This window comes from Cnephaeus nilssonii (assembly GCF_951640355.1).
Source record: "Cnephaeus nilssonii genome assembly, chromosome: 3".
Lineage (NCBI taxonomy): Eukaryota > Metazoa > Chordata > Mammalia > Chiroptera > Vespertilionidae > Cnephaeus > Cnephaeus nilssonii.
In genome coordinates, this window is record NC_137074.1 from 53274800 (window position 1) to 53294489 (window position 19690).

Sequence of the window (19690 nt, forward strand, 5' to 3'; positions counted from 1 at the left end):
TAAAGTAGGGGCAAACTCCTCCATATTACCCTGGATGTTGCTCCTGTTCCATGTTCTCCATGTGAGCTTCCTTTTCGCACAGGAGAAGCAAAAATTAACTTAGTTCACAGTATTAGGACAGGAAACTGAAGGTTTCCAAGGACATTTTTAAGGGGGAAAAAATGGAAAATAGTACCAACCTCAAATATGTGAGCTGACAGTCCACCTCCAATCTCTGGAGTGCATCCTGTTCCAATGTGCAGAGTTCCACATTTTTATTTTGATTCTAGTCTTAAAGTGACCGCCCTAGGCTCGGGGTTCCGAGGTTAAGGAAATGGATACAGCTTGTCAATAGGAACTGTAGTCAGAGCTGAATGCAGGTTAGAGTGGTTTCTGCAGTGGTTGCTGTGAGGACCTCCTTTATGGCGGGCAGAGTCCTGCTATGATAGAGCACAGTGCAGGCCAGCATTTGGAAGCATTGAAAAAGACTTTATCTGTTTTCTAACTCTGCCTCCCAACTCATAAAAGCTCAATCAATATTTGCTGAAGGGTAGGGTGGTAGAAAGTTGAAACAGTGGACAAAGTAACAGGGAGAAACCTCAGGAGTTGAAATTTAACTTTGAGCAAGTCATTTGTCCCCTTCACTAAAACGATTTGTGCTCTGAGAAAGATGACCTAAGACTGTGCTTTTCAAATACAGGTCACAATGCAGCGAGAAGTCAAGCTTAATCGGTTGAAATCAGCATTTTTAGAAATTAGAGAATTCCAGACTGCTTTGCACAAAGCAAGGGTATAATTTCATGAAATTTTTGTTTCAATATCATATAAATACACACACACACACACACACACACACACACACACACACACGTGTATACTGAATTGTGAAATGGACATTTTACCATGGAGCGCAGTTAAAAAATGTTTGTGAAATGCTGACCTAACAGACCCCATTTAACATTTAGACCACAGATAGGACCCCAGAAAGAGCAAATGGTTTCGAATCCTTTATTACTGAGGTGACAGATTAATGTGCTTTTTTTAAATGTGATGAAATCTACATAACAAAAACAGATTAATGTTTTTAAATGTAAGGGACAAAGTACTAAATTTAATGCCTTTGTCTAAAAACTAAAAACCTCCCACTTTCAACTTCCATTGTCTTGTAGGTTTGGATTTACAATGCCTTCCCCCTGCCCCATTCCCCTTTTTTTCCGGCTAGGTTCCTGGTCTGTAACTAAGGTAAGAGGTGTATGTTTGGGCTTTGACCTTATGGGACAAACAGCAAAAGTTCCTTCTTGTACCTGTGACTGAGTTAGAGAGGAGAATGTGTTTACACTCAATTGTACTTTTACATTAAAAAGTAGATTATTTAAAAAACAGGTAAGCATGAAGATTAGCTAGAATCTAAATGGGCATATAATTTGGAACAAGATTTAGAGAACTCCCAGTGTGCCTTGGTGAGCATACCAAAGCCGCACCTCTCTTTTCAGATCTGGGCATTTGGCTGTCACAGATCCTGACTTGCTTTTATTTTTGCTTGTATTTAACATTTGCATCCCTGTTATTTGTCCTGTAAATATAAATTCTGTTTCCCCAGCGATCTTGTTTGCCTTTTCAGGGGTACAGATTTATCTCCTATCTTTTTGCATGTTTTTGCCTGACACAACACTACTTACTCAATACTAAATGTTAATAATGATGGCAATTAATTATCTTTTCTTCTTAGCCATTATCAATCACTGAGCCTGACTTTTTTTTTTTTTTTCTGGAATTGGGGCATTCAAAAACCATTAAAGACAACTTTCCTGCTCTTGAGCAATAACGTTGTTGCTAGTTGCTTAGAACTTCTCAGTTTCCAGGCTTTTCCCCCTCAGAGCCGCATTTACTCACTTGGCTTGGGCTCTGAACGAGCAGCAACTTATATTTGTATAATGGTGTCCTTTATGAGCTTTCCTACTTTTTTTTTTTTACAATTCATCATCTGTATATTGCATCGTGCGTTTACCACCCCAAGTCAACTCTCCTTCCATCACTATTTAGGCCCCCTTTACCTTCTTCAAACTCCCTCCGCCCCTCCTTCCCTCCGGCAATCACTGGCGAAGGAAAAATAAGAGATGTTACCTCCATGTGGCCAATGGGGAAACCGAGGCACGGAGCCATTAAGCCCATGGTTATGCAGCACAATTGGTGACAGCACTGGGACCAGTTGCTGACTTCTAGGCTGATTTCACTACATTAGTGGTGTGGACGAAAGGGGCCACATGCTGACCTGACAAGCTCAGGGGAGGCCTGCATGGCAGTCTTGCAAACTCAGAGACCTAAAGGAACCACAAAGGATGGTCTGAAATTAAACTTGAACTAAAAGCAGTTACGTCCTAGGCCGGTATCTTCACTGACAAGGTCAACCTTTACCTTAATTGAGCCTATCTGTCTTTTTGCATCTATGATAACATACCCTTGAAATGACTGGGTAAGTTGTATCTTCCCTTTTTCTGGAGCCTCTGGGGCACAACCAAATGTGATGGGTGCCAGTACAGATACCACAAATTCCTTCATTATCATGTTAATTGTTCCTGCACCCACCTAAGTATGTGTCCATCATTTTACTTTTTATCCAATCCCAGGGGTTCCCCCATCCCCCTTTGCTTTATCCCACCTCCTTAATCTATCACCAATGAATTTCATGTAACCCACCTATGTCCCTCCTTTGATTGCAATGTATAAATACAGATGTAACTAGCCATTCTCCGGAGCATTATCTCAGTTCGTTGAGGTTCTGCTTCCCGGCATCTGTCGACAGTTTGGCTCAAATAAACTCACAAAAATTCTTTACAGGTTGCAATGTGTGTGTTTTTTTACGTTAACAGTGGCTTCTCTGGTTTATTTTTTTCCTGCGATTCCTCCCAAATAGCCAGACTTGCTTTCATCTCCAGGTGAAGAGAAAAGAGAGGAAGGGAGGATTTTGCAGCTGACTCCCATACACTCTCTTCCACCGGTCATTCCTCCGAAGAAGCTGCCAGGCAGAGTGGAATTTCAAACATACACCACAGGATCATTCTCTCTTCAGCCTTCGGGCAAACCTTTCTGCTAGACTCAACAGCTTGTGTCTTCCTCTTCATCAACCTCAATCCTACAGAGGTTCCCCACCCCACCCCCACTGCCGCAATCCAAGAGGAGAGCATTCCTATGAAACCTTTCTCATAAGCTGAGACGGTATAAATGAAAACCCAATTACCATGAATTTATATGGAAAAAATTGGGGGCATTTCAGCCTCCCAAAATAACCTACTAAGTCACACCAAATACACGTAATTATGTCCAGATTTATGTTAAGTATAAGACCTTTATGAGCTCTCGTAGGCTTTTCCGATACTTGAGAACACATCCTGCTGACGATGCACAAAATAAATCAAGGTGAAGAACACATGCTCACAGACACCGTTCAGAGCTATGGTGGCTTGAAGCCGGGATGCTGAGTGTCCTTCCCTGGGAAGGAGCTGGCGGGGGCCACTCTTGGTGCTGGGGGTGAGCACTGCTTCTATATTGGCTCTCTGCAAAACAAATGCTGATCTTAACCACCCTCCTCCCCCACCCCTCACCCCCTCCCACACACAACTCCCCTTTTAGATTTCCTTTGAAAACAGATGTTACCACAGAAGGGGCCTGGCCTTTAGGTGGGTCTGCCTAAGGCCGGCTGGTAGTGTGTGGATCCTTGACTTTGTGCAGGAAAAATTTCACAACAGGAGTCCAGGTGAATTTTACGAGTAGAGGACGTTTATTAAAGCTGGGGATGGCCGAAACCGGTTTGGCTCAGTGGATAGAGCGTCGGCCTGCGGACTCAGGGGTCCCGGGTTCGATTCCGGTCAAGGCATGTACCTTGGTTGCGGGCACATCCCCAGTGGGGGGTGTGCAAGGGGCAGCTGATCGATGTTCCTCTCTCATCGATGTTTCTGGCTCTCTATCCCTCTCTCTTCCTCTCTGTAAAAAATCAATAAAATATATTTAAAAAAAAAAAAAAAAAAAAAAGCTGGGGATGGTGAAACAAGGAAGGGCCTAGATCATAGGAGAGGGACCAGGTGGGGAAATGAGCCTAGGCTAGGCTGCTTTGGCTCACTAGGAAGTCAGAAAGAGGAGGGTCTTGGGGACAGGTTCAGGGGGTTTGCCCAAGATGAACTGTAGATGCAATTGCTGCCCTGGTTGTAAGCCTCTAAGCCTCGTGGGGTCCCTTAGAGTTTAGGAAATGCATGCCGTGGGGGAGTAGAGGGGAGAGGGAAAGGCGCAGGCGTGCTCCTGGGAGGGAGAGGGAGCCCTGGGACACGCGTTTTGAGGGGTTTAAAGGCTGGGAGTTCAGGGGAGGTCTTAGGGGAGGATCTCAATAGAATATTCGCCAGTTTTATGTTGATATGCAAAAATGAGACTTATTTCCTTAACTTGATCTGTCTTTGGGTGTGGTTGGCAAATGGCACTAACTGGATTTCTGCTATTTAACTCCCTGAGTAGGGTGATTTAAGCTATTTACCTCTGGTTGGGGAGAAGTGCAAACCATTCTCTCCCCCCCCACCCCCGGTTTTCTGTGTAATGGAACATTTGTATAGACTGCCAGACAAAGCAAAATTACTTCTCGGTGTGTATAAATTCAGCAACAAAGCAAGACAAATTTATTTTCATCTAACTTGAAATTGCAGAGGAGGGGGAAAGGGATAGTAAAGGGAATTTAATAATTTAATTGCTTAGTGTCTATTACTCACAAAAGCATGAAAACCCTATATAATAAAGAGTTAATATGCAAATTGACCCTCACACCCTCACATCACAAGATGGCCACCCCCACATTGTCACAAGATGGCCACCCCCATGTCATCACAAAATGGCCACCCCTATGTCATAACAAGATGGCTGCCCCACGTCATCACAAGATGGCAGCCCCCACATCGTCACAAGATGGCCAGTAGGGGTGGGCAGTTGGGGGCGACCAGGCCTGCAGGAGAGGGCAGTTGTGGGGGACCAGGCCTGCAGGGGAGGGCAGTTGGGGTGATCAGGCTGGCAGGCAGAAGTGATTAGGGGGTGATCAGGCAGGCAGACAGGTGAGTGGTTAGGAGCCAGCAGTCCTGGATTGTAAGAAAGATGTCCGATTGCTGGTTTAGGCCCGATCCCACAGTCAGACATCACCCAAGGGGTCCCAGATTGCAGAGGGTGCAGGCTGGGCTGAGGGACACCCTCCCCCCAGTGCATGAATTTCATGCACTGGGCCTCTAGTAAAAATATAATTGACACTCTTTAAGGTGATGTCCTTCCTCTTTATTGTTTCATTGTAGTAATTTTTAAAAAATATTTTTATTGATTTCGGAGAGGAAGGGAGAGGGAGACAGAGATAGAAACATCAATGATGAAAGAGAATCATTGATTGGCTGCCTCCTGCATGTCTCCTACTGGGGAGAAAGCCCACAACCAGGGCATTTGTCCTGACTGGGAATTGAACCATGACCTCCAGGTTCTTAGGTCCACACTCAAACATTGAACCATGCCGGCAGGGCTCGTTGTAGTAATTTTTAAAATTTGGGTTTTCATAGGTTCTGTCTGTCCTCCATCTCCTAAGCCCTCTTTTCCCCCATGTGGCTATAAGATTATCACCAGGATACTAGCATTGTTAGTTTTTGTTTTCTAAGATCCCACCAGTCTAGGAAAGGGAGAGGGGACTCAACAGGCTTATTGTCTCAATTTCAAGGCAACCCTTCCACAGCTAATTCATATGCATCCTATTCTTCATTTTAACTTTGCCCTGTGTAGATCCACTAAGGTGCAAAGAGAGATATTCCTGCTTACAAGATTTTAAAATAGTTCTTGGGGAGAGATTTTAAGGAACAGGGATAAAAGGAAAGGTTGTGGGTAGAACCTGGAGTATTTTCTCTATTATAGCGCCACATAAAGGGAAGAGCAGGAGCAGAAATTAACTTGCATTTTAAAGGATTGATTGTTCTACATCCCTCAGGGCTCTTATCACTTTTTAATTGAATCTTTATTGTTAAAGTATTACATATGCCCCCCTATATCCCCCCATTGATCTCTTCAAGCCCACCTCCACCCCTCACCCCAGGCCTCAGACACCCTATTGTCTGTGCCCATGGGTTATGCATATATGCATACAAGTTCTTTGGTTGATCTCTTTGGTTGATCCCCCCCCCCCCCCGAAGGCCCGCCCCCTCACGTCTTCCCTCTGAGATTCTGCAGTCAGTTCTATACTTCTATGTCTCTGAATCTATTTTGTTCATTAGTTTATTTTGTTCACTAGATTCCACATATGAGCTCATGTGATACTTGTCTTTCTCTAACTGACTTATTTCGTTTACCATAATACTCTCCAAGGGCTCTTATCTTGAAAAGGCTTTATCTCTAATCCTTTTATAGCACCCATCATTTTTTCCCTTTGTACACTTGTCTAATCTCCCTCACCGGACCATAGGTTACAAAGAGGCAGGGAGAGGGTGTGAATGTTTGGAAGGTGTTTAATAAAGTGGCAAGAATTCAATTTTATTTATTATGCACTGAAGAATCCTGTAACAATGGCAATGAACATAAAAGTTCATCCTCAATTCTATCATTCTAATCTCTTTTTCTGTTTCCCTTCCATTCCCTCACGCATTAAACATTAGGTAAAGCACGGCCAGTCTTGGTTCATGGGTAGCTTTTCCACATCCTAAGTACAAATTTGCATTTTGCTTTTAATTATTTTTCCTCTTTGCTTAGCCTAAGTATCCCCGAGATTGCAAAATATATCTGCACAATATGGCTTTAGTGGCTACCTAATATTCCTCCAAGGACATATGCTTTAAAGGAATTATTTCGGTGTAAGAAGACAACATTTAGGAGCAAACCTTAACACCATTTGACCTTGCCCTGCAAGGCCTGGTGATCCGTCAAGGTTAGACTGAAGGATCGGGGTTGTAGAGTTGCGGGCCGCACCCCAGCCCGGAGAGTCCCGGCTGCAGGTGGTGTGTCAATCACTCCCGCCCCGCCCGCCCCTCCCGCCCCTCCCGCCCCTCCCGCTCCGCCGGCACCTAAAGACTTGGCGCCTTTTCCCTCACCCTGCCCCGCCCCTCGCTCGCTCTGGAGGCGGGCCCAGGTCCCGCGCGTGTTTCGCCGGGGGCGATCCGTTTGCAGAACGCCGCTGTAGGTGTACGTGCGGCAGGAAGTGACGCAAGCCCGCGGGGGGTCGCAGGAGGCGGGGCCAGACTATAAATGGCGGGTGGGACCGCCGCCGGCTCAGAGTGTCAGCTTCAGTCGGCGGAGGTGCGGTTAACTGCGGGCGGAGGGGCTCCGGGGTGAGTGACGCGCCGCTGCTAGAACCCCTACGACCCGTTGCTTCTGCGGGGCAGGTCCGGGCCATCTGCCGAGCGGCCCCGCTCGGGGCTGTCCCGTCTCCTCGGGAGCCGCGGGCGACGTGGGGAAGCTGCCGCGCCTCCAGGGAGCGGGCGGGCGGGCGGGGTGGCGGGGCCCGCGTGCGAATGGGGAGGAGGCCGCCTGGGCGCGAGGAGCGGGCGGCAGGTGCACCGGGGCGGATCGGCGGGGCTGCTCTTGCCTTCTTTTCTGCTCCCTGCTCGCCTCAGCCGCCGAGAGCCGCGTGGTGTCCCTGTTAGGACTCTGAGGGCGAGCTGGAGGGTTCCCAACTGTCACCCTGCGCCCCGCCATTCTGCTTCCGGCCCCTCAGGCCACACGATCCCGGGTTCTCACGAGCAGGCCCTGGAAAGATGCAGGTCCTCGTGCGGACAGCCCTGCGCCGCGGGCTCGGGGGCGAGGGGTCCGCCCCGCGCCGGGCCAGCCACGCCGCTGCAGGCTTGGCCCGCTCCGCTGCGAGCACGTGGCCGCGCTAGGAAGTGTCCCCGGGGAATGGCTGTCGGGGTGCGGGGGTGACCTTGAGCTGGTGGCCCTTCGCTTCCTTGGCGCTCGCCCCGGGACCTGGGCTCACTTGCTGAAGGGAACCGAGCGGCCCTGGATTCGATGACTAGTTTGCCCGGGGCATGGCGATAGGGGTTTCTGGCAGCTGTGCATTGGAACTCGCCGGCATCACCTGATCTTGCCGGCCTCTCGCTGCAGTTGGGCTTGTGTGTGGGTTCTCAGTTTTCCCCAGACAGGGAGCCGACTGAACACCGACTGGCTCGGCTCTCCTCGCTGTGAAATGGGAGACCCTGGGAGTAAAACGTCGGCTTTGTGAAAGCGGTGGTCTAGAGGCTTTAGTAAAAGTTGTTGGGATTGGAAGCGGTTTGCACAATTGGCGAGGTGGTCAAAGGTCCATTGTGTCACCGTTTCTGGTCCGACGGCTCTCTAAGGTGGTCGCTGGGAGAAGGGGACTTTGTGACTTTTTTCGGTTAACGCTTTTACCTCTGCACACTGTGGTGACCTTGGGTACCCCAAAGAACTTGACTGCTCTTTTATCCTGTTTTCTTGGCGGGGTTGAGGGGGTTAACAGGATTGCAGTAGGACATAGTCCTGTTACCGAGGTTATGTAGATACCTGATATCTCTATTCTGTGCTTATATATGAGTTTGGAATACTAGATGCTGATTCAGTTGTTTCTGAGCTGGGGCGCTTGACCTCTGACAAATATTTTAAGTGATTTTTACAAAAGTTGTGAAAATTTAGGCATGCTAGTACTTGCTGGCCCTGCTGACCTCCCCCAGCCACACACACCCCTCAGTTTTGGATTATAACAAACTCCGTATGCTTGACCAAAAAAATCCAGAATTAAAACATTTTTGTCATTGATATTAAATTTTCCAAAAGCCTATTAACAGCATAGCACCCTTTAATTTGTCTTTGAGCCTGGCCAACAAGTGTTGGCGCACACATCAAAGTGTTGGGGGTCCCAAGGCACACACCTGGGATCCAGGGTCCCTGGGCCCCATGCAGGAGGTAACCAATAGATATCTATCTCTTTCTCTCCCCCTTTTCCTGCCCCCTCCCCTCTCCCTTCCACTCTCTGAAAATCAATAGAAAAAAAATCCTCAAGTGAGGATTAGCTACCATAATTTGTCTTTGATGGAATGTTCTTTGTCAGGTAATGGCGTGCTTCTAGTCTGTGCTGAAGATTGTTGGCTAGGGAAGAGTGCCTTGGCTAATTCTGCCCTCAGGGGAGGCATTTATTGCCTCTGATAATGTACATGTACTTACTGAAAATGAAGCAAGGCTCACAGCTGAACTTAAATTAGACAACAATGAAAGCTAGTTAAAAATGATCTTGTCCCGGCTGATGTAGTTGGAACATCCTGCTGTACACCCAAGGTGGCGGGTTCAATTCCCGGTCAGAGCACATACCCAGGTTGCTGGTTTGATCCCGGATTGAGGCTCTGTGCGGGAGGCAACCAATCTATGTCTCTCTTCTCTTCTCTCTCTGAGGCCTTTTTAAGTCCTCTGAGGCCATTTGGAACTCTTCTTGTGTGTTTGCCTTCTGTAGGCTTTCCTTGAGCACTACACAGGCAAACTGCAATGACTTCATGTGGTCCTGATCTTCCAATTGGGCAATCTTTTTTTCAGAAAGCTGAATGGTAGTAAAGATACTGCTTGTTTTCTTTTATTTCCTCCAATGCCTTTTCAATGTAGGCTCTTAAAGCTAGGAAAGACCTTGACCTTCTCTTTACAAGTCATTCTGTGTATATTCAAGTATGAGTTCCGAGGGTCCTGCAAAAGTTTTATAAGTTCATGTAGTCTCATTTTCACTGGCAAATGCATAGTTAGTTGTCTAGGGAAATATTTTGCAAAATGGGTATCAGTAATCAATTGCTTGAGGTCTTGGAGCCTTACCCATGTAAGCTTTAAAGTTTTCTACTTTTAAAAATCTCCCTACTACCCAAGCTTTGCTCAGTGATTTCAGGATAAAACAGAATAGTGACGTATAGGAAACGATTCCAGATATCAGGTTTCATTATATTCTTATCATTTCCAAATGATATGAAAAATGAACTCCATACATTAAGCATGTCCCTATATTAAGAAATAGAATCTCATTACCATGTAATTCCATGTCAAGTATTATTTAGGATAGGCAAAACAATCAGAAGAGGCTTCACAGAGATGGCCCTTGAGTAGGACTTCAAGAACAGGGAAAGAATGTTAGTGGGTAAAGGCATGACTGGCGTCTGTTTCATGTGGAGAGAGTAGAGGGCAGTGAAGGCCTCTAGAACAGCCTCAAGAAGGCAAAAGGAACTTCACGTTATCTGAGCTCCAAGGACTTTGGAACTGGGGCCTCTTTTCAGTGATAACAAGTGTCTTGTTTTTATTTCAAGTAAAATGGAGTAGCAGCTTTGAGTGTTATACATAGGCGAAAGTATAGTTTAGTTCCTGCCCTCCTGGTTTTGAGACACCCCAAAGGAGCTTAAGACCTCAAGATAATTACTGTATTTAAAAAATGAAATAGAAATTAATGCCACATTAAAGAAAGTGGGAATAATGTTTGAATTTTAAAGAAGTTTGAGATTGTAGTTGACTCCCTTTGCCTGTCTCCTGCCTTCCATTCCATGGCTCAATTGAAAACATTTCTGATCCTCCTTCCATTTCATGTTCAGAAACAGGGGGCTCTGTTTTGCTTACCTTAATTATCATTATTAATGTGAGCAACTGAGTAGTTTTCCCGTTTATTGTTAAGAACACCAAAGGTATACCAGGTACTCATATGAATAAAAATCAAAGTGATGTTTGGTTTGTTTCTTTTTGTTAATCCTCACCCAAGGACATTTTTCCATTGATTTTTGGAGAGAGTGGAAGGGAAGAGGAGAGACACAGAGAGAGAAACAACATGTGAGAGAGACACATCAACTGGTTGCCTCCCATATGAGACCCAACCAGTACTAGGGATCCCCGACCAGTGCTAGGGATCGAGCTTGAAACCGAGGTACCTGCCCTTGACTGGAATAGAACCCGGGACCCTTCAGTCCTTGGGCCGACTCTGTCTACTGAGCCAAACTGGTTAGGGCTGGTTTGTTTCTTGTAATAGATTATCAGCATTGGTGGTGATATCTTGAAATAAGCCAAATAAGAGTTGCTGGATGTGTTTATAGATAGGGTAGTGTTATTGCAACTAGTCTGGAAAGTTTCTCTTCCATGCTTTTAGAATATTTAAATTAATGATTTCAGTTGGAAGAAAATTCATTAAGGGGTTCTTTTAAATAGAAGGCTTTACTATGTGTTTTGGTAGTTTTATTTTATTTTTTTATTTTTATTTGAAACAGAATGGGTGTGTGAGGTAATTTTAAAAGAATGACTCAAATTTGCTGTATGTAAAACTTCAGGAATAACTTTTGTGGATATCATAGCATTATATTCACAGGTCTGTTAAAATAGGAATTGCCTATGTCATAATTTTTTCCTCTGACTTGATTCCTTTTATGTTATAGTCTCAATTTTGTACCTGGGGATTGAAATAGAAATACCTGTTTTCTCAGTAAAAAATATGCTTTGGTTTTAATTATACAAAACCGTCCTTAGATGTTTTATTAATGTAGATGTGCAATCACTCAATCTCCTCATTTATTTAAATCCTTTATTTAGATCATTTTTTAAAATATGTTGTCACTTCAGTGTTAAAATTAATTTAAAACTAGAAACCTTGAGGAATGGCTGATTCAGATGAGCATGAAAGTAAACTGCTTTTTCCCAGAAAAGGGTGATTAGAATTGGCTCAGGGTGGGGCCTTCTAGTTCTGGCTCTAGTGATTGGGTTAGGGCAGTTCTGGTGCAGCGATAGTGATAAGCATTTTGTACCAGATGGGGCAAGAGATTGTGCTTCTAAGAATATGATCTATTTATTGGTTATTGGCTCTGGTCTTAAACCTATAACACATTTTATTTAAAGCTACGGACTTAAATAAAATGTGTTATAGGTTTTGATAGGAGACTTTTCTAATTTTAGTTTCTATAATGTCTTGTTTTACAGTCTGCATATATCTCACAACTTGCTTTGTGTCATGTGGGTGTTAAATGTGCTGTAAATGTACTGGTAGTATAGAAAAAGCCATAAAGTAGATGGTATGGCATAAATATTCATTTTATACATCTCATCATTTTCCAGTGTCTGGATGCACTCAAACCAAATTAAAAATCCAGGTTTCAGTTAATAGTTATGTTTTAACTTAACGTAGGACTTTATTGGCTACAGAGGTATGTTTTTCTTTGGAAAAAGTTAAGATTAGTTTCTTAATATTTTTAGAAGCGAGAACACAATTTCTATAACCCAGTAACACATTGAACTTCATTTTTAGATTATAATTTTTCAGCCTTGAACAAGTCACTTAACCAATCAGATAATTTGGCTCTTCATCTAGGAAACAGCATACTCTATGTTTTTCCTTTTGTGTATTCTTTTTGCATCAAAGATCTATCATGTAATTTATAGGAACTGTTCATTTAATCAGAAGGATCAGGTTTTCTCTCCTTTTCTATTGTAGATGCTTTTTGTTTTCAGGTGCCAATCTATTTCTTTTGTATTGTCCCTTCAACTAAATTCAGTTACATAAATTTACATACCATGGATGACAGTCTAACTAGTTTTCCCCACGTTTTTAATTTTGAAAAAAATTTCAAGCCCACAAGAAAAATTGAAATAACAGTAATATGCATATCCATACACCCTTTACCTAGACTCATCAGTCGTTAACAGTTTCCACATTTGCTTTAATTCTTATATACTTTTTAAATGAAAGTTAAAGGCATTATAATACCTCATCCTTAAATTTTTACCCATTAATCTCCAAAAACGAAATACCATTATCACATTCCCCAAATCTATCTAACATTGATGCAATACTGTTCCAGTATATAATATATATTGTAATTTCTTATTTCTCCCAATAATGTCCTTGAGGCTGTCTACCCACCGTACCTCAATTTGATACCTGATCAAAGATTGCAATAAGCTTAGTTGTCATGTAAACTAAATATCTTGGTGAGAAGCCCTTTCTAGAAAGGTGATAATATTTAAAAGTAAATTTGAGCCTATTTGGCATGGCTCAGTGATTGAACGTCGATTATGAACCCAGGAGGTCATGGTTCAATTCCTGGTCTGGCACACCCCCAGAAGGGGGTGGGCGGGAGGCAGCCGATCAATGATTCTCTCACATCATTGATGTTTCTGTCTCCTCCCTTCCTCTCTGAAATGTACAAATATATTTTAAAAAATAAAAATTAAGCCCTACCCAGTTTGGCTCAGTGGATAGTGCATTGGCCTGTGGACTAAAGGGTCCTGGGTTCGACTCTGGTCAAGGGCATATTCCTAGGTTGCAGGCTTCTCCCCAGCCCAGGCCCTGGTCAGGCACGTGCAGGAAGTAACCAATAGATGTGTTTCGCTCACATTGATATTTCTGTCTTTCCCTCTCTCCCACTCTCTAAAAATCAATGGAAAAATATCCTCAGGTGAGGATTAAATAATAATAATAAAATTTAAAAATTAAGAATTAAAATATTTAAAAAATTTAAAAAGTAACTGATACATAATCTAGTGTGGTAATAAAAAGCCTTTATTATTTAGATACAATGGCATCTATCTCATTAGGATAATTCTGTTTTATTACTAGGCTCTTCTGTGTGGCAGCTCAGAATGATGGATCAAGCCAGATCAGCATTCTCCAACTTGGTAAGATATTTTAAGTTTATATTTCTGTCAATAGTTTGTAAGAATGTGAAGTATGGCCCTGACCGGTTTGGCTCAGTGGATAGAGCGTCAGCCTGCGGACTAAGGGTCCCAGGTTCGATTCCGGTCAAGGGCATGTACCTTGGTTGCGGGCACATCCCCAGTAGGGAGTGTGCAGGAGGCAGCTGATCGATGTTTCTCTTTCATCGATGTTTCTAACTCTCTATTCCTCTCTGTAAAATATCAATAAAAAAATTATTAAAAAAAAAAAAAGAATGTGAAGTATGCAATAATGACTTTCACCAAGTAAGCATGAAATACTATCCAAAGCTGTTATCAGGTATTCATTTACAAATAACTCATCCCACAAAAGAAGAATATAGTATTTAGTATTGAATAGAATTAATTATGGAAAATCTTGTCAGGACTTTCAGGGTATTTGGGGCATTGTGGAGGGGAACTGCCAAGTAAATCAGAAGAACTAAAAGCATAGATCAACATGTATTTACATAACCATACCTGAATGAAAAGGCTGAAGGAGATGAAGAAGGCCAGTATATGTTCTAGCCATAACCTGCCATTGACAGAACTGGGTGCACAGAAGAATATTGGTTTGAAAAAAGAAACTGCTTTTGTTGTTAATCCTCACCCCAGGATATTTTTCCATTGATTTTTGGAGAGAGTGGAAGGGAGGAGAGACAGAGAGAAACCTAGATGTGAGAGAGACATATTAATTGGTTGCTTCCCCCACACACCCTTACCAGGGTCAGGATTGAGCCTGCAACCCAGGTACGTGTCTTTGGCTGGAATCGGCCCAGGACCCTTCAGTTCCCAGTCCGACTCTCTATCCAATGAGCCAAATGGGCTAGGGCAGGGACTTCTTTTTCCTTAAGAACATATCACAAGTCATAGTAATGGCCCAATAATAAGTATATTGCCTGACCAAATGTTTTTGTTAATATTCCTACTCCCTTCTTAATGCTTTCTTTATTTTTAAAAAAATCTCAGTTTGGTGGAGAACCGTTGTCGTATAGCCGGTTTAGTCTCACACGGCAAGTAGATGGCGATAACAGTCGTGTGGAGATGAAATTAGCTGCAGACGAAGAAGAGATTGACAATAACATGAGGGGTAATCGTGCTCACACCGCAAAACGGAAAAGGCTTAATGGACTAATCTGCTGTGGGACTATTGCTCTCATCATCTTTTTCTTGATTGGTAAGAGTGCCATTTAAAACTTAAATGTTCCTTGTCACCAATTCTCGGAAGTTGTTAATTCAATTCAGCAAACATTTATATTGTACCTTCTTGTGTGCCATTGTGCGAGGTAGTAGAAATACAATAATTAAGATTCTATACCTGTCTTTGGGATTAGCCTGGTGGGAGAACGAGGCACATGAATCATTTCAGTGTAATGTGCAAATGTTAGACTAGAAATATGCTCAGGATATTTGTAGCATAGAAGCTTGGCCTAAGGATTCAAGGAAGGCTACTAGGAAGAAAAGGCACCCATGCTTTGAAAAGGTAACTTTAAAAAAAAATTATTATGTAATTTATTAGATTAAACGGTTTAAAATATATAAAACATACATTGATTCCTTTCTAACTGCTTTAAATTAGATTAAAAACAGTATTCTCAAGACTAACTGAGAATATTTTAATCCCTATAGCAATAGGTTATAAATAAAATTCTGTGAATTCAGTTTTGTAATTTTTCATCTTTAGGATTTTTGATTGGCTATTTGGGCTATTGCAAACGTGTAGAGCCAAAAACTGAATGTCAGAAAACAGAGTCTCCAGAGATAGAGACTGAAGAGGAAGTTGAAGAGAAACTGCCTGAAGTATCTCCCCAGTTATTTTGGTCAGACCTCAAAGCAATGTTGTCAAAGAAACTGAATACCATAGAGTTCACCAACACAATCAGGTAAATTTGAGCGACTTCACAAGTTCGACCTTAATATCTAAACAAAGGTGACCGGTCTGGAGGAAAGGCTTTTTAGAGTAGGGGAGACTTCCCACGTTTTGTTAGAGGGTAAAGGAGTAAGTAAAGAATTCAAACTATGTTGATAGGGAAAAGAGGAGAACTTTTGTGGGGACTTTGCTTTTTCTTAAAAAGAATTCACAGGTCCACCCTAGCCAGTTTGGCTCTGTGGATAGAGCATCAGCCTTTGGACTGAAGGGTCCCAGGTTCGATTCCAGTCAAGGGCACATGGTTGTGGGTCTGATCCCCAATGGAGGCAGCCAATCAATGATTCTCTGGGTCGAGACTAATTGACATGTCTCTAGTATTCCTTGATTTCTTCTGGAAATCAAGGAATACTATGTTCTCACTCATTAATTCATGCCTTAAGAAGTGTTGTAAAGGTTTCTGTCCTTAGATATTTTTAAATTGATTATATATATATAGAGAGAAAAACATCAATTGGCTGCCTTCTGCACCTCTCTACAGGGGATCTAGCTCACAACCTGGTAGGTGCCCTGACAGGGAATCAACCAGCAACCTTTTGGTGCATGGTCCACGCTCAACCAACTGAGCCACAAAAGGGCGATCCTTAGATTTTTAAATTCTTCCTTATACACATATCTAACACTGTAAAGGACAAATTTATATTTTACCTTTTTCTAGCTTTACTAGCTTCCTATAGTTTCCAATGGTACAATAGTTCTTTTAGTCTTAAATTAGAAATATTGGCATTTTTATCCCATCTGATGAATACTTTTGTATGTACTGTACATCAGGCATTATGAATGAAGTGAGAGTATTGTCTACTAAGAGAAAAAGATCAAATAACTAATATGCCATGTATATTTACAAATAGCCATGACAGATCACAATAAGCAGTTTTGCTTCCAGGGGATTCACAATACTTTAAAGTAGGTGAAAATAATGGTCTATACCTGAAACTTATGTAATGTTATTAACCAATGTTCTCTCAATTAAAAAACAATTTGTTTGATACTTGAGTTTAATGTTTATTTTAAGAGTGACATTTTTTCCTCCAGGCAGCTGAATGAAAATTCTTATGTTCCTCGTGAGGCTGGATCTCAAAAAGATACAAACCTTGCTTTTTATATTGAAGATAAATTTCGTAAACTTCAATTCAGCAAAGCCTGGCATAATGAACATTTTGTTAAGATTCAGGTCAAAGGCAGGTATGTTGAAAGATGGTAAACTTATTTTATAGAAGTAGCTACTTTAGTTAATGATAAATATAGCAAAGACTAAATGTATTAAAGCTATTTAATTTTTTTCCCCAATGGTGGTCTTAGCTTCATTTTAACATATTTTTAACAGTGATCCAAACTCAGTGACCCTAATGAATGTGAAAGATGGCGCGGGATTCCTTGTGGAGTATCCTCAGGGTTACGTGGCGTACAGTAAGGCTACGACAGTTACTGTAAGTAAGACAAAATACTGCATGATTTTTTTTTTCTTCTTTCTGTTGAATAGCTCACAAGCTCATTGTCTTTACTGTTCTTAGGAGTTATAGTATAAATTTACTTGTAAAATGTAACTGGTCATGAGATACTCTTATTCTTCACCCTCCTATGCCATGGTTAAAATGAAATCTCAGATCTTCATCTTGGTTGGCAAGGCTCTAAGTAATCCTACTGCTCCCTTCTCTTCACTCTGCTCTTGCTGGGGTTCTTTCCCAGCCTTACAAAGGTTTCAGTAACCTGGAGAAAGGGACTGATGCGTAGATTCAAGAAGGAGTCCTAGAGCTTTGTACAGTGCCTGACACATGGTAGTATGTATTTGCATATATCAGATTCCTCCTTGTGTGGGGACAGATCAATACCATCTTGGCTGCAACCAATCTTAGCTCGATTCTTTAATACTTGTTGTCATGGAACTTAGGCAAATATGGCCCAACTATTACGAAAATTAAAAAACGGCTAGATAGAATAGTTCTGTCTAGGTTTTTCAGGTTATAAAACCACACATACGTATGTCAGGGGCCTTTCTAGTGGATGCCTTTTAAGCCAGATGGAAGTTTTATTGTTCTCTTGTCTTCCTGCTTAACCTGTGCTGTGTCGCTTTGCCTGGTTACCTACGAGTTAGGGGTTTGGAGGTGAGTGGATTGTTCTGTTAAAAAACATTAAGGATCTTAGTTCCTCTGCAAGCTTTCTCTATTTAGATATTTGGTTATTAATGTCAGTTTATCTGAACTCTTAGTAGAGTTTAGGAACATTATGATGACAGCTTACATAAACATCTAAATATTGATCTATGCAAGTTGCTTTGTTATAATAGACCAGTGGTCGGCAAACCGTGGCTCACAAGCCACATGCGGCTCTTTGGCCCCTTGAGTGTGGCTCTTCCACAAAATACCACGTGCGGGCGCACACGTACAGTGCAATTGAAACTTCGTGACCCATGTGCAGAAGTCGGTTTTCGGCCTGGGTGAGTCTATTTTGAAGAAGAGGTTCTAACGCCGAGCCACACTCAAGGGGCCAAAGAGCCGCATGTGGCTCACGAGCCGCAGTTTGCTGACCACTGTAATAGACCATTCTTGGACAAATTTATTCTCAGAGCTTTCAGTTAGGGAGTATGTATGTCTTCAGTTGTCTGGGGTTCAAGTATGAGACCATTACGTAATTGGTGCTGCCATGGCTAGCCTATCTCTGTGTTTAACATATTTTGCTATCCTTTCTCTTCCCCCAAGATGTCTGAAGCAATGTAAAATAGATTACTTAATCTAAATATATCAATGTAGATTAAAGATAGCCTGGGATAGTGAAAGACATGAATGTAGGAGACCAGAAATGTTGACTTCATTCCTGATAACCCTAACTACTTTTTTAAAAAATATGTTTTTATTGATTTCAAAAGAGGAAGGGAGAGAGATAGAAACATCATTGATGGCAGAGAATCATCGATCTGGCTGCCTCCTTCTGGAGATCATGCCTGCAACCCGGGTATGTGCCCTGACCAGGAATCGAACCATGACCTCCTGGTTCATGGGTCAATGTTCAACCAGTGAGCCACAGTGGTCAGGCATCCCTGACTCCTTTTGACTTTAGAAATCACATGTGTCCTTTCTAGGTCCTGGTCCTTTTTTACCTCTTGAGTTTGATCTGTAAAACCATTCTGCCTTAGACTCTGGCTGTTCTAATACCATAATGCTCATTAAGTCTGATGTCTTTATTTTAGGGTAAACTGGTCCATGCTAATTTTGGCACTAAAGAAGACTTTGAGGCTTTAAGCACTCCTGTGAACGGATCTTTAGTGCTTGTTAGAGCAGGGAAAATCACGTTTGCTGAAAAGGTAAGTATGAGTTATACATTGGTGTCATAAGCTTCCTCAGTTAAATGCTATTGTTATTTTATTACATTCTGAAAACAAGTGGTCTTAAATGCTCATACCTGATAATATAAATTTATTAAAGTACTCAGTGAATACCAGTTATCTAAAGTCAATAGGATACTTCAAAACTGGCATATCCGCTTGGATTATTTTGTATCCATTATCTTTCAGTGAAAATGAACTCATCAAAAATGCTTCAGTGAAAGCAATTTAAATTACCTATGTAACAAAGTTTTTTTTTTTTGTGTGTGTGTGTGTGTGTGTATATATTCATCAATTATAAGTAGGTTTTAGGAAAAGGAAAATTAAAAGTCACACCTACACAAGGAGCTAGAATGGAACATATCAAGACAGAAAATATCTTGGATGGGTTTTTATTATTTCTCTTCTAAACTCTTAGTTACTATTAAGACATTTTTTCTAAACATAAGCTATTTTGAATATAGGGAGTATAGGTGTTATCCTCTATAACCCTTTGTCAGTTAGCATGAAGTCTAGTATGTATTCTAAATTTATATGATTAGTTCTTCATATTCTGAGCTTTGTGTTTTGTTTTTTTAGGTTGCAAATGCTGAAAGTTTAAATGCAATTGGTGTTTTGATCTACATGGACTCTACTAAATTTCCTGTTGTTAATGCAGATCTTCCAGTCTTTGGACATGTGAGTTCTTATTTTTGAGCAAATGAGTTTTTGGGTTCCCTAAATTATTGCTAGATTTCACTTACATTGGTAGAAATAAAACTGTGCCTTCCTTAAATACTTTTGTCTGGGAGAGTTTTAGCAGTAAG

The 19690-nt window shown here is 42.0% G+C and overlaps 1 protein-coding gene across 1 annotated transcript in view; it reads left to right on the forward strand.

Annotated features, from left to right (window-relative positions):
• Positions 1-7201: 7201 nt before the first annotated feature.
• Positions 7202-19690, forward strand: part of TFRC (transferrin receptor) — a 29559-nt gene continuing 17070 nt past the window's right edge. Inside the window, exons 1-8 of the mRNA XM_079764272.1 lie at positions 7202-7301; positions 13541-13599; positions 14605-14812; positions 15320-15518; positions 16598-16747; positions 16890-16992; positions 18750-18863; positions 19464-19562. Coding sequence (XP_079620398.1) covers positions 13564-13599; positions 14605-14812; positions 15320-15518; positions 16598-16747; positions 16890-16992; positions 18750-18863; positions 19464-19562 — 909 coding nt within the window. The 5' untranslated portion in view covers positions 7202-7301; positions 13541-13563. The remainder of the gene's footprint in view (positions 7302-13540; positions 13600-14604; positions 14813-15319; positions 15519-16597; positions 16748-16889; positions 16993-18749; positions 18864-19463; positions 19563-19690) is intronic.